Genomic DNA, 13,003 nt, shown 5'->3' with positions numbered 1-13,003 from the left:
CTTCTAGATATGCTCCCTACCTTTCCAGAAACATCCAGACACCCCAGGAAGAATGCCTAACCCTGCTGTAATTGACTTACGGTGGCTGATTGCTGTGCACCCCCAGACTCGTTATCCCTACTGTGGCAGTTGGTATGAACTTGAACTTTGAAAACAGGAAGCACAGGACAGAAGGTGACTCAAAAGCAAACGTCTGATTGGCCAGGAACGAACATGAGCACCGGCTCCATAGTCTCTGTGTTACATGTTCTATTCACGCTGTAGATATTTTGTTCCAACTATTTTTCTTCCAAAACACTTTCATATTGTGCATCAAAATGGCACTAACATATCCCTGTACCTAATGTAAGGGAGAATGTGTAGCCAGGTAGTAGAACGGCAACTTTAAAAGGCAAACAGAAAATCCTTTAAGAACCTCTAACTAAAAGCTTTGGCTTCACTATGAGAAGGAAGTAGTCAGAGCCCATCTTCGTGTAGAAACAGACCTTCTCCATGCTGTGCACCACTGGACCTCGTGAATGAGGAGGGAAGAGCCAAATATGCTACGCAGAAATTAACTTCAGCTTAGGACTTCGAAACATATTTTTGGGCTGGGGAGAGGCTCAGGGGGAAAGTGATTGCTACACACGCATAAGGGCCTGTGCTCAATCCCTGGCACTCATATAAAAGCCATGTGACAGTCATGATTGTCACCCTAGCATTAAGGTGACAGACACAGGTAGATCCAGGCCAGTTAGCCTAGCCTAAATGGTGAGCCCCAGGTTCAGGGAGAAATATTGTTTCAAAAAATAAAGTGGGTAGCAACTGAAGAAGATAATGAATAGAAAACACTGGTCTCCACACAAGCAAGCACAGACAAGTATTCATACACACACACACACACACACACACACACACACACGTGTTCTGTCTGCCTATCTATCTACCTGTCTGTCTGTCTGTCTATCTGTCTACCTACCTACCTATCCATCCATCTATCCATCTATCCTCTATCTTTCCATCTACCTATCAATCATCATCTATCTATAGCTCAGAGAGGATGAGAGTTGAGCTTTTTATAAGGACACAATTGTCACTGAACCACAACAACACATTCAGTGACAACTTCCAAATTTATTGACATTTCTCCAATTAGTATTGTTGTTCTAACTTTAAGTCATGGTGATTTGATAAGATACAGGGGTTATTTCAATATTTTTATATTTGTTGAGGTTTGCTTTGTGGCCATGTATGTAGTCAGTTTTAGAGACAGTTCCGTGAGGTGCTGAGAAGAAGGAATATTCTTTTGCGTTGGGGTGAAATGTTCCATATATGTCTACTAAGTCCATTTGAGTCATGATATGTGTTAGTTCTCTTATTTCTCTGTTAAGTTTCTCTCTGATGTTTCTCAAAACTCTCAATGAGTACTCGCTCAGTTATTGCCCCATTCAACGTCATGAACTAGTGTGATTTTTTTTTCTTGTGAATTTACTGTTGATTTTCATACACGTGAAAGTGAATGTTCTCGTGGTCTTTATAATATTGATTTTTGTCTTGTAAATCATAAACACTTGCAACAGTGGGTAGCTTCAGTTCACTGCTTATCACTGCCTGGGCCTTGAAGTGAGGGGAAGGGTCACAGGTTCAGGACCCAGTGACCTAAACACACATGCCCTTCCTGGTAGAACCGAGTCACTTCCAAACATAAAGAGAGAGCAAACAGGCTGTTTTTCCTGGAGACATTGGCATTTGGAGACAAGTTGGCAGCAGAAAAAGGGGAAAGAGACCCAGACTGCCCCAAATTTGGTTTCTTCGGAGACAATGCTAAATATCAATCTAAAGTCAGTGAAGAAGAGAAGATGGATGAGAGGGACTAGAATATTGAAAAATCATAATTATTTGTGGGAAATGTGCCATTGGGCCCAACTTGGCACAAATCATTTTCTCAGTGGAGAATGTCTTTCCCACGAGGACTGGATGTGAGCTCACCTGTCCCATCCTAGACAGGGGAGGGAAGATCGATGTTCTTCCGCTGGACTTGAATTTCCCAGCAGATACACTGTTGTGTAATTTCCCAGGCGTATGAGAAAACTAATTAGAGAAATAGAGATAAATGTCACTCATATTTCATGGGAGTCAGGTTTTCAATGGTCAGGGAGCTACCAGACACCACCATAGGCTTGGAGTTCTTGACCCTATACAGGACAGCCTCCTGAATTATGATGCTAATTCTCCTCAGAGCATGAGTTGCTTAATTATAATATGCATCCAAGGGTCTGTATTTTGGAACAAGGAAAATAAAATTTTGTTAGGTGAACGAGACATAAAATGTCCTCAGTGTACAGGTCTCCCTGTTCTACAGTGGGGGAATAATATCATATGCTCACCAATGTGCAAAATCAAAGAGATACGAAGTGTCTATGTATGGTTTACCTGTTTAGAAGAAACAAAAAAGAAAGAAGGGTAGCAATATAACAAAATAATCTATGATAAAAAATAAATTGAACAAGTCTTTATTCTCTCTGCACAATGTGCAGAAAAAGACTGCCCGGCACTGAGCTAAGGTTTGCTTTCACTAATATAGAATAGAGAAGTTGTGTGGCTAAGAAGAGATCATGATTACTAAGCTCTATTTCTGTACGTCCAAATGTTTTCACACCAAAATCTGCATTCCTTTGTAGAAACACAATTTGTAAATGTCACTTATTGAGCATTTAGCATTTGGCAAGATTTTTATTTATTTACTTTTATTAGCTTTGATTATGTGTGGGGCAGGTGTATGTGAAAGAGAGCGCAGATGTCCACAGAGATCCAAGGGGTTGGATCCCACCGAAACTGGTTGTGAGAAGCTTGCTGTAGATACTAGGAATCAACTCGGGTCCTCTGAACGAGCCCCAAGTGCTCTTAGTCACTGAGTGAGCCCTTCTCCAACCCCAGTGCCAAGTAATCTAAACACGCAATTATATTTAATACTCCAAAAGTCTATGATATAGAGGCAGTTAGTGTCCTAGCTCAAGTTATTATAATTTTAAAATACTGCTAGTCGAACAGATTAAATAGTAAAAATTTACTTCTTAAAAGTTCTGAAGGATGGATATTGAAGATCAAGGTACCATTCAATTGCTTTCCATAAGGGTGCCTTCTCGAGCTGTGTGTGGCTGCTTTCTTGTTGAGTCTTCCGAGGGAGACTTATAATGACACTACTCCTACTAGATCAGGGTCCTCACTCTTCTAACATCGTTTATCATAATTGCTTCTTTACTCTAAACGCATCTACAGTAGCTGTGAAGCCATGTGGATTTGCGAAGGACACAATTTAATCTACAGCAATGGGAGATGATGCTTCTTCCACAAAGAGCAAGCGGCAGAAGCAGATATGACCTAGGAAGACAGACTCTTAACTACTATGGCAAAGAAAAAGGCATAAGGTGGGTATAAGTCCACGACATGGACAGTACTCTAGTCACCATGATGTCTTGGTTCTTCGTCTGTCTATGTAAGCTCTTCAGAGATCAACACAAGGCCTCATTATTCAGCAGAGCGTTTGCATTGGTTATCAATTATTAGCAATACTCACCTACATGTCAAAAGTGAATGCTTGGGGAAAATACATACCTATGATTTCACATTAATATTTAGAATTTTAAGTGACTATTTCATGAACCAACCCATCATCTCCAGCTATACCCGCTGCCTTTCCCTTAGCCTGGGACCTCATTCTATCTCAACAAGAGAGTCAGTCTCTGAAGCAGGTCCTTGAATTCGTGTCTTGCTAATTTCATCATCTGAGTTGCACCTAATGCAATCATTATAAGAAGGGGGTACCATCTTCTCCCCTCCTAATCCACTGAGTTATCCCTTCCTGGAGCACAGGCTTCAGACCTCCCTGGCCCGATGCATGTGGTCTCATCTGCCTGCTGCCTCTTCTTTCCCTCCATCTCCTTCCATAATGACGTATTTCCACTTCCTCAGGTCATGCTCATCCTGTGCACTGAGCGAGCATACCACCCGTGAGCCTGGAGCAATCACTCCCATCTTTGTAGACCCAGCTGATAAAGCCCCACCTTCTCTGTGAAGGGTCTGCTCTCCTCCAGTCAGTAGATCCCATCTTTGCATTGGACTTGGCCTTCCAGTTTGTCCCCAATTCTAGTGTGCTTTCCATCCTCCTCCACTCTTGCAGTGAGCGATTCCAGGACGATTCCCATGCTTTTTTTTTTTTTTTAAGATTCATTTATTTATTATGTATGTAGTGTTTTGCCTGTGTCTATACCTGCAAGCCAGAAGAGGGCACCAGATCTCATTACAGATGGCTGTGAGATACCCGGTCATTGCTGGGAATTGAATTCAGGACCTTTGGAAGAGCCAGTGACCTTAACCACTGAGCCATCTCTCCAGCCCCCCATGCTTTCTTTTTATGTATTTTCACCCAATACACACAATAAAGTCTCCACTAATGCTTAAAATATAGGAACTAATTCATTAACTGTCTTAGCTATTTGTTAGCGTTTCTCCTTTATTTGTCATATGCTTGTTGTTCATCTTTCATAGACGGACATTCTTCACACGATTTTCTCTAAATGATTTCCCAGAAATTTGTGTTGGTGTTGCAATAGCCCAGTCACAATTTTATAATTCATAGTAGGTATTTTCACTGCGTGTCTCACCAGAATGATGGGACCACTATGCCAACAGAGGTGAGGGGCAGGAGGGAACACTTCGCTTTGCGAGCATCTTCCCTGAAGAGGGAGCCCTGGCCCCCAGCACCCTTCCCTGATAGTCATGTGTAGGGAGTACTCAGCTATCAAAGTGAGAGGGGACTGGTAAGCGTGAATTCTCGCCCCAGAAAACCGCTATATTTCTTCTCTTGCTTTTTCTAAATGCCTCTAGCTCTCCTTAGGTTTTTTTTTTTAGGCTTATTTATTTTATATGTGTCTGAGCATTTCACTTGCATGTATGTGTATGCACCACCATGGGTGTCCTGGAAAGCAAGCCTGGGTTCTCTGCAAGAGCAGCAAGTGCTCTTAACCTCCCAACCATCTCTCCAGCCTTCCTGCTCTCATTTAAATGAAATAATTTTATCTCCAGACACATTGTCAGTTTAGTTCTTCTTTCCAGGTTTATTCCTTAGTACAGTTCCTTACTTGGCCCTTTAAAGAGGCTGATAATTATCTTCAGGTCTGTCTGATTTTTAAGATAAATTAAAATCAAGGGAGGGGTGCACAACCATCTAACCCGGGGCCTGACCCTGACTCATTCCTGCAGCTTAGGAATTACTCCTGGCTTTGGTGTTTAAATAACCCCCACTTTACCTTCCACCCCCACGGCTCAAGTTTGAGCTCCAGAACAAATATTTGTCCTGAATTTGAGCAAAGTTAGGCGCTTTCTTTTTTTCTTCTGCTTCTTTTTAAAAACGAACAGCATCAAGTTGCTGTGCTCTTGATTCGGGGGAGAGGGATTCTCCCCCAGACCATCTGCTCTGGAGAGCTTGGCACAGCTGCCCAGCAAAATGCAGCGACTCGCAGGCGTTCTCATCTGGCTGTTTCTTCTGGAGGAACAAGCCTTCGAAATCCCCATAAACGGGGACTCTGAAGTAAGTACTTCTATGGGACTCCTAGCTATTGGCCTTTACAAATGGGCTGCAAAAACCTGAATGCTGTTTATATTCCGTGAACTCGTTCTGTGTAGAACATAAACTGAGGGGAACATTCATCAGACTTTATAATTACGAGATGTAGTTACGTCTTAAGACATTATCAGGTTTTGGCATGAAGTTTAAGTCAAGTTCAGTGGTCAGATATCCCGGTGTCGCATAAATGGAGCATAGTTGCTCACTTTTTATATAAAAATGTCTGTAACAACAGACCTATGCCAAAGCGTTGCCCTGAGAATTAAGAGATGTACAGAAACTACCGGGCACGGCACATGAACTATTACTACTTAGTCATTGTCGGTATTGTTACATAGAAAGACTGTTGTTATACTTTTACTCAGCCATTCTCAAAGCAGCATTGCCTTTTATACCTAAGCAAACAATTGTTTTTATAATAAGCACACTTTAAATATTCTGATAAAAGAAGGAAAAACACAGCTGAAAAAAACGCAGGAACGACGCTCAGGGGTTTCAGGTCTCCTCTTGAGACCTTCTGCCACCCCAGTGTAGGAGAGATCTTGAACTGAGCCATTCTAAATATCACACAATACCAGCTACTTCTGTGCTGGCAGAGAAAAATGCATTACTACAGGATTATTCTAGAAAATACCAGGGAGTGAACTGCACACAAAAATAGCAGAGGAAAAAAAAATAGTGTGTTTTCAGGAGGAGAAAATCACTGTGCTTAGAAACTCTCATATTTTCCAATACTCTGAAAAACCACACGAGCGTGTCAGAAATCTCAGATTGAAGCTAAAACACCCAGATACGTTTGTGCCTTTTCAGTAATTTCTAGGCAGCCTTCTTTTCATACCTGCATCTGTCCAGTCTTACGTGATTGACATCCCCTTACTCCATCCAAGTGCTTTATGCAGGCATCTTTTATAATTAGATTACGTTGTCTGTCCTGCTATCTTCAGGCACGCTCAAAATTGAATTCTTTCACCCAACAAATTTGACATAGGTCATTTCCATTTACTTATTTCTGAGATCTAACTAGCAAATGTACATATTGAAGAAATTATTATATTAAAAATAAGATAGTCCAAGGACAGAGGAAAGAATACAAAATAATGTAGTGAGTGTAGGCTGCCTCTTTTCCTGTAGATGGTTTTTTAAAGATCTGAACATGCTCCACTGTCTTTTTAGTTCGCAGAATACGATGATCTTGTGAAAATGACCCCAGGCAAATTTGCATTTGTACAAGAGACCGGAAGATATCAGGTACAGTAAACTCAAAGGACAAAAATAAGTGAAAGAGACCATGACGGGAGAAGAGGTAAAAGATGTCTGTTTTATCAATAATTTGGGTGTTTTCCTAACAGAGAATCAGCCAGTATTGTTACACTCTTGTGGGATATTGTCAAGCTGGTGTACAAAGAGATTTTCACATTGTTTTCCAGAAGTTTCTAGCTATAAAGGACACACAGTAAAGCCACATATTCTCTTTCCTCTGGCCCTTTAGTCAAAGGGAGAGCACTTTGGTCCAGAGAACTAGACATACTTGAGGCCATATCCTGGAAGCTGCCAAGGAGACACAGAAAATTTCCTAATTTGTGGGGAGGGGGTGCTCTGCCATGCCAGTAAGGGTTTGACTTTTCCCACCAACAGCCCACATACTGAGAAAGGAGGTTTTTACAGAAATAACACTAAGCTGAGAAATGACTGGTTTTGTCTGGGTATGAATGTTTGACTTTCTAAAGTCCAACTTTCTACAGATCAATAATATTAAAAACCCAATAGTCAAGGTTTTTATCTAGCCTGGGGAGAGAAAATTTAGTTATTAAATCCTGTATCAAAACTCTAAAAGAGTTGGGTATTGTAGGTCACATAATTACAGTGCTCTGGAGGCTGGGGCAAAAGAATTGCTACCAAGTTGAGGCCAGCTTGAGCTGCATGGTAAACTCTAGGACACTTTGGTCTACAGAAAGTCTCAAAGACAAATAAACAAAAACCTCAAAAGGCGATCCTTGATCTTTGTCACACAGCACCCGCTAAAATATCAATCCACCCCAAATTAGCTCACATATAGCAACTGACTTACTTTCTAAGCCTCCGACATTAGTTTACCCATAACTATTAAACTGCTTACCTTTCAAATGTAAGGGGGCCCTTTGCGTGTGCTCATGGGACCTGTACTCATGTGGATAGTCTTCTAACACAGAGGGTAATTGAAGGCATAGAAACTTCAAGGTATCATTCACTGTGTGTGGTTCCAGAGCTAACAGTGTGGGAAACACACTGAAGTCACTGCTCCCCTGTAGCTTAGTCTAAAAGGAAGAGGCAGATCTTAACCACTTCCACACATAGGGCCGATCGTTGTGAGCGAGGTAAGTGCTCTGAATGGCAAGTGTATCGTGCTACGTAAACGGTAAAGGAATCTAACTGAAGGGTCAGAAAAGCTCATGGAGAAAATCCTTCCAAAGCTTTGACCTGACCCTCACAGAGCAGCATATATCCCAACAAAAATGTCTGAGAATGTGGCTCAGAGAAACTTACAGGTGGGAAAATCATTTTCCACACTACATATTTACATCTTGATGCCAATGAATGACTTATACCACGGTATGGAAGGAACGTAATTCTCTGACTGAGAGCATGGGATTTGGCCTTGAGGTAGTACACCTCGAGCAGCTGAAGAATGACTGTCTCTCTGATTTCCTCCCACAGAGAAGCCTTCCTGAAGAGTCGGGGGAGAAGACGGTAAGTTGGCTTCCGTGTGTCATTGGTGTGTGAGCGATTTTTCCGTTAGTTATTACCTGGAAATCAATCTAGGTGTCTCCTTTGTCTCCGTCCCTGGAAGTATTGACCTGACTTTTGAACCTTTGCCTTGCCTAACTCTGTTTGGAAGTACCTCTGAAGCTCAACTCTGACGACTGCAGGGCTTGCAGATCGGGCAGGTGGTGTTGAGGGCTGAAATGGCTTTCTCATCTAATCATGTTTTACTAATGAGATAGCTCTCGCCCAACAATATGCATTTAATCCTGACTTAATACCTTTGATTTAAAACTATGATGTCTGACAGCCATGGCAACTCAAAGAGTGGTTATGGAAACCACTCTCAGGCAGCACGGCCCAAGTTCCTGTGAGGTCCAGGGTGGACTTTCTCATCCAAAGGAAGCGATTTGAGTTGGCGTCCTTTTCTAAACTGAGAGCTTCCCCCACGAGCAAGGGAAGGGTAAATAAGTCAGCCTGGATTTTATCTTAGCTTGTGGTTAACGAGTTGAAATCATCAATCTTGGAAAACAAAATCTGAGGGATGAGACCCAGTAGTGATGTAGGCAAATCTTGGGGGAAGAAAGAGCAAAATCTAACAGGTCACACATTGCCACAGGTCTGATGAGCTTGCAGCTCTCAGGGACATCCTAAGGGAGATATTTCTTATACCTGGCCTGTGATCATCACTGTCTTGTTTTGTTTACTTAAGCTGGGGCTACTTGCACCAAAGAGGAGGGAAAAAGAGATCCAGGTATTGTTAAACAAATAATTCAATCAAAATGCCCAGTGCAGGACAATTGCGTTCACTGCGTGCAGTCTCGGTGTTCCCCTAGCTTGTTTCAATACAGGTAAAGAAGCATGGGTGGAAAGTGTAATAGAAATGGACAAGACTGAAGGAAAGAAATAGCAATGTGGAGTCTGGGGGTTGCGCATATAGTTCACTCAACAACACCCCCGCTTGCATTTCACACTGAAGACACAGCCAGTCTTCTCTTTTGACCCTGTGATCCCACCTCCTCGTCCTACTTGTGCCTCTGCCTTAGAAATTATTTCCTTAGTTCTTTCTGTCCACCTTGCTTCCCGCATCCATTTTCTACTCAGACTTTAAGGTGGTGGAAATAAGGGAAAGAAGCGTGAAAGAAAGAAGGGAGGGGGGAAGATAGGGAGAGGAAGGGAAAGAGGGAGATGAGGAGGGCACATCACAGCAATGGCGCATCTCTTTCTGTGAGGTAGAAGATTGCTTAATGATGCCTGAGCTGTGCATTTACCTACTGCCCTAGAATTGTTCATATCAAGTAAAATAGAGCACTTGGAAGAGCACACGTATGTGTATTCCATGTGAGGTTTTGTTGCTACAGTTCTATGTTCTTGCCAATTTCAGGACGATGTTGATCAAGTAACTCTTTATAGCTACAAAGTCCAATCCACTATTACCTCTCGGATGGCCACCACTATGATCCAGAGCAAACTGGTGAATAATTCCCCACAGTCCCAAAATGTCGTGTTCGATGTTCAGATCCCCAAAGGAGCCTTCATCTCCAACTTCACCATGTGAGTAACACCTATGTAGAACCAGGGATCAGATGCTTCTCTGTCTTGGCATCAAAATTCCTTCTGCTATAATGGACCTTAGTGGTACACGGCTCTGGTGGTCCTTACACTCAGAGCTATGGCCCAATTTGGGGCACTATGGGATGAGCTGCCTTTGTGTGTGCATGTGGTATGTGTGTGTATGGAGTTGCACATGCATGTTCATGTGTGGTGGGCAGAGGCCAACCTTGAGGGCCTTGCTTCTAGCACTGTCCTTTTATTTGAGGCAAGATTCCTCACTGGCCTGGAACTCACCAAATAGGCTCGCCTAACTGACCAGCGAGCTCCAGGAACCCACAGGTTTTTGTATCACCTGTGCCAGGATGGCAAGCGTGTGTCACCACGCCCAGTCTTTATGTAGGTGCAGAGTACTGAACTCATATTTGGACAGCAAGCACTTTAGTGACAGTGCCATCCTCAGGCCCCTGTATCACATACTGAAGCAGATGGAAGACTCTCCCTATGGTAGCCACTTTCTACTTATATTTGTATGTGATTCCTTTGAGAGAGAAACACATGAATCTTACAGGAAGCCACTTGCGTGTATTTGTAATAGAACGGTGCTGTGCGCCACACATTTCTTTGGGAGAAAGGAGTTGGGAGCCAGCAATTAAACCCAGTCTCATATCCAGCATTTGGATTTCTCTATGACATCTCTAACGAGCGGGTTATAAAGGCTAGGTTTGACTTTTAATCATAAACCCACTGCTTCCCGGGGCAATCAACTCAATGGTTGACAGCTCCGTTAGAATTATTTCTCATGCTTCATTTAAAATGTTTCCATTTTCTACCCAATGACCCTGTTACTCACATAGAAGCTTTAAAGCTCTACTACAAAATGGATATTGAAGTGATTATGGGTGAAATGATGTGACGCCTGAGATTGGCTTCCAAATCATTGAAGTGGGAAGCAAGTGAGTAAGGATGAACTAAGATTAGCCTGACAGTCAAAAGAAATGCCAGTGATACTTTCATGGTGGCCTCATACTACTCCCTTGGTACTTTTATAATTTAGAAATTTTTCTTAATAAAAGAAGTTAACTACTCTGCTACTATTCATAGCTAAGTTCATTATCCATTTGGAGCCTTTGGGTGTTAAAAACTAACTAATAATGCTCCTGTGGGTGGTTGGAATGGTTGTCAGTCACCTGGACATTCATGTGGCCATACCCACATGTTCTCGTTGGTCAACGTCTCTCTTAGACTTCCTGGAACACAGTACATTGCTCTGCATACAACCTCAGATTTTTTTTCTTTATTAAGACCTTAGGTTGGATTACTTTTCACTTGCTTTTTTCTTTCATACACCTAGACAATCGATGGTATTTTTCAATGCATAAAATAAAGGGGAGGTAAGTTTGCAAGTGTTTTGACTAGTAAGTATTTTGAGTTTATAAGAACTATAGATTTGCCTTTAATCCAGAGGCAAAAGAAGATGAGTTCAAGGCCAGCCTGATCTACAGAGTGAGTTCCAGGACAATCAGTGCTGTTACAAAGGGAAACCCTGTCTCAAAAAAACAAAACAAAACAACAACCTGTAGATTCAGGTCAACTATATATCCTCTTCTTGAAATTTTAAATTTTATCTATTATTCACTGTGTGTGTTCTTGTGTGTGTATGTGAGAGAGTGTATGTGCACTCATATCTATGTGAGCATGTGTGAGTGTGTGTGTGAGAGCGTTTATGTGTGTGTGAGTGTGTGTGCATACATGTCTATGTGAGTATGTGTGTGTGTGTGCACATGTCCACGCCTTGCAAATTCATGAGTGTCAGAGAACAACTTGTGGGAGTCAGCTCTCTTCTACCATGTGCATCCTGGGAATCAAACTTAGGTTGTCAGACTTGATGCTTTCACCCCTGAGCCATCTCAACACTTCCTGTGTTAACTATATTTTCTAAAGTGAGTAAGTGAAAAAGTAATATGCAGACTGGCATCTTTTAAATTACCTTTAAGTTTTACATTTTTTGATAGAGTATCTCTATAAATCTCATCCTGCCCTCACCCATGCCTGGCTTCTAGAACAATTTCAGTTAGTTCTTTCTAGAAAATAAAAGGGAAGAGTAAGTTTTCTATAATGCTGCTGTGTGGCACCATGTATATAAATGGCATTTTAAAATATTTCACTAAATTATTATGATTAAACCACAAAATTAGGGCTTATTCTAGGTGTTTGGGTGCAGTTTTAATCCATTCATTTTCTTTTTTTCCTTTCTTAAGGTAACAAAGACAACACCATGAAATGTGCATTTGTTTTGGTTTGCCTTTACTTGGGTTTAATTTATAGACTGTATAAGACAGAATGGGTTATTAAACCTTAGGATCAGCCAAAATAGTTTTCTACCTTTAATCAAGATCCCAAATGCAGAGCTGGAGAGATGGCTCAGAGATTAAGAGCACTAACTACTCTTCCAGAGATTGAGTTCAGTTCCCAGCAACCGTATGGTGGCTCACAAACATCTGTAATGACACCTGGTGCCCTCTTCTGCTGTGCAGGCATAGATGCAGGCAGAACACTATATACATAAATAAATATATCTTAAAAAAAAAGATCCCCAATGAATCACTGGAAAAGATGACTATGTCTCTGAGATTTGTTCAACACTGAGTCTGGACACCGGACTTGGTTTTCATTCCTGTCTGACCAGCTTGAGTAAGTCACTTGTCTCCTTGTGTCTAATTTCTGTCACTTGAAAGATAAAGCCTTGAAATGTTTCTCCAACCTGTATATACTTACTGACACTTAAGAAGAAAAACTCTTCAGAGATGTCGTCCCCCTGTTAAGGTATATCTAGCATTCTGGTGATTTTCCATAAGCGCCAGTGACACTTGCCAGTCACCATGGCCACCAGAAACTTCTCCACCTACTTCTAAATGTTTTCTTCAGGGAGGCGATCCCATTTAAGGGCCATTAAGCTAAAGTTATAGAATTCTATTCCCCCAAACGCCATTACATGGTGAGAATTGAGTATAAGCCAACTGAGTCAGATGGATAGAGGCAAAGATACAAAAAGAGAGCAGGGAATCCCCAAGGGAGATAAACAGAAACTTTTAGGGGGATTCACCT

The 13,003-nt window shown here is 41.8% G+C and overlaps 1 protein-coding gene across 2 annotated transcripts in view; it reads left to right on the top strand.

Moving 5' to 3' along the window:
• Positions 1–5,355: 5,355 nt before the first annotated feature.
• The window catches only part of Itih2 (inter-alpha-trypsin inhibitor heavy chain 2), a 41,118-nt gene continuing 33,470 nt past the window's right edge, over positions 5,356–13,003 (top strand). The window contains exons 1-4 of one of the 2 annotated variants that reach the window (XM_085699141.2): positions 5,356–5,569; positions 6,779–6,853; positions 8,300–8,332; positions 9,729–9,898. In XM_085699141.2, coding sequence (XP_085555267.1) covers positions 5,486–5,569; positions 6,779–6,853; positions 8,300–8,332; positions 9,729–9,898 — 362 coding nt within the window. In that variant the 5' untranslated portion in view covers positions 5,356–5,485. The remainder of the gene's footprint in view (positions 5,570–6,778; positions 6,854–8,299; positions 8,333–9,728; positions 9,899–13,003) is intronic. The other variant, XM_048460847.3, reaches the window with a different exon arrangement.

The sequence above is a fragment of the Myodes glareolus genome, chromosome 14, assembly GCF_982192425.1.
Source record: "Myodes glareolus chromosome 14, mMyoGla1.1, whole genome shotgun sequence".
Classification (NCBI taxonomy): domain Eukaryota; kingdom Metazoa; phylum Chordata; class Mammalia; order Rodentia; family Cricetidae; genus Myodes; species Myodes glareolus.
Note: the sequence above shows the minus strand (reverse complement) of the source record. Positions and strands in the feature narration are given on the sequence as shown.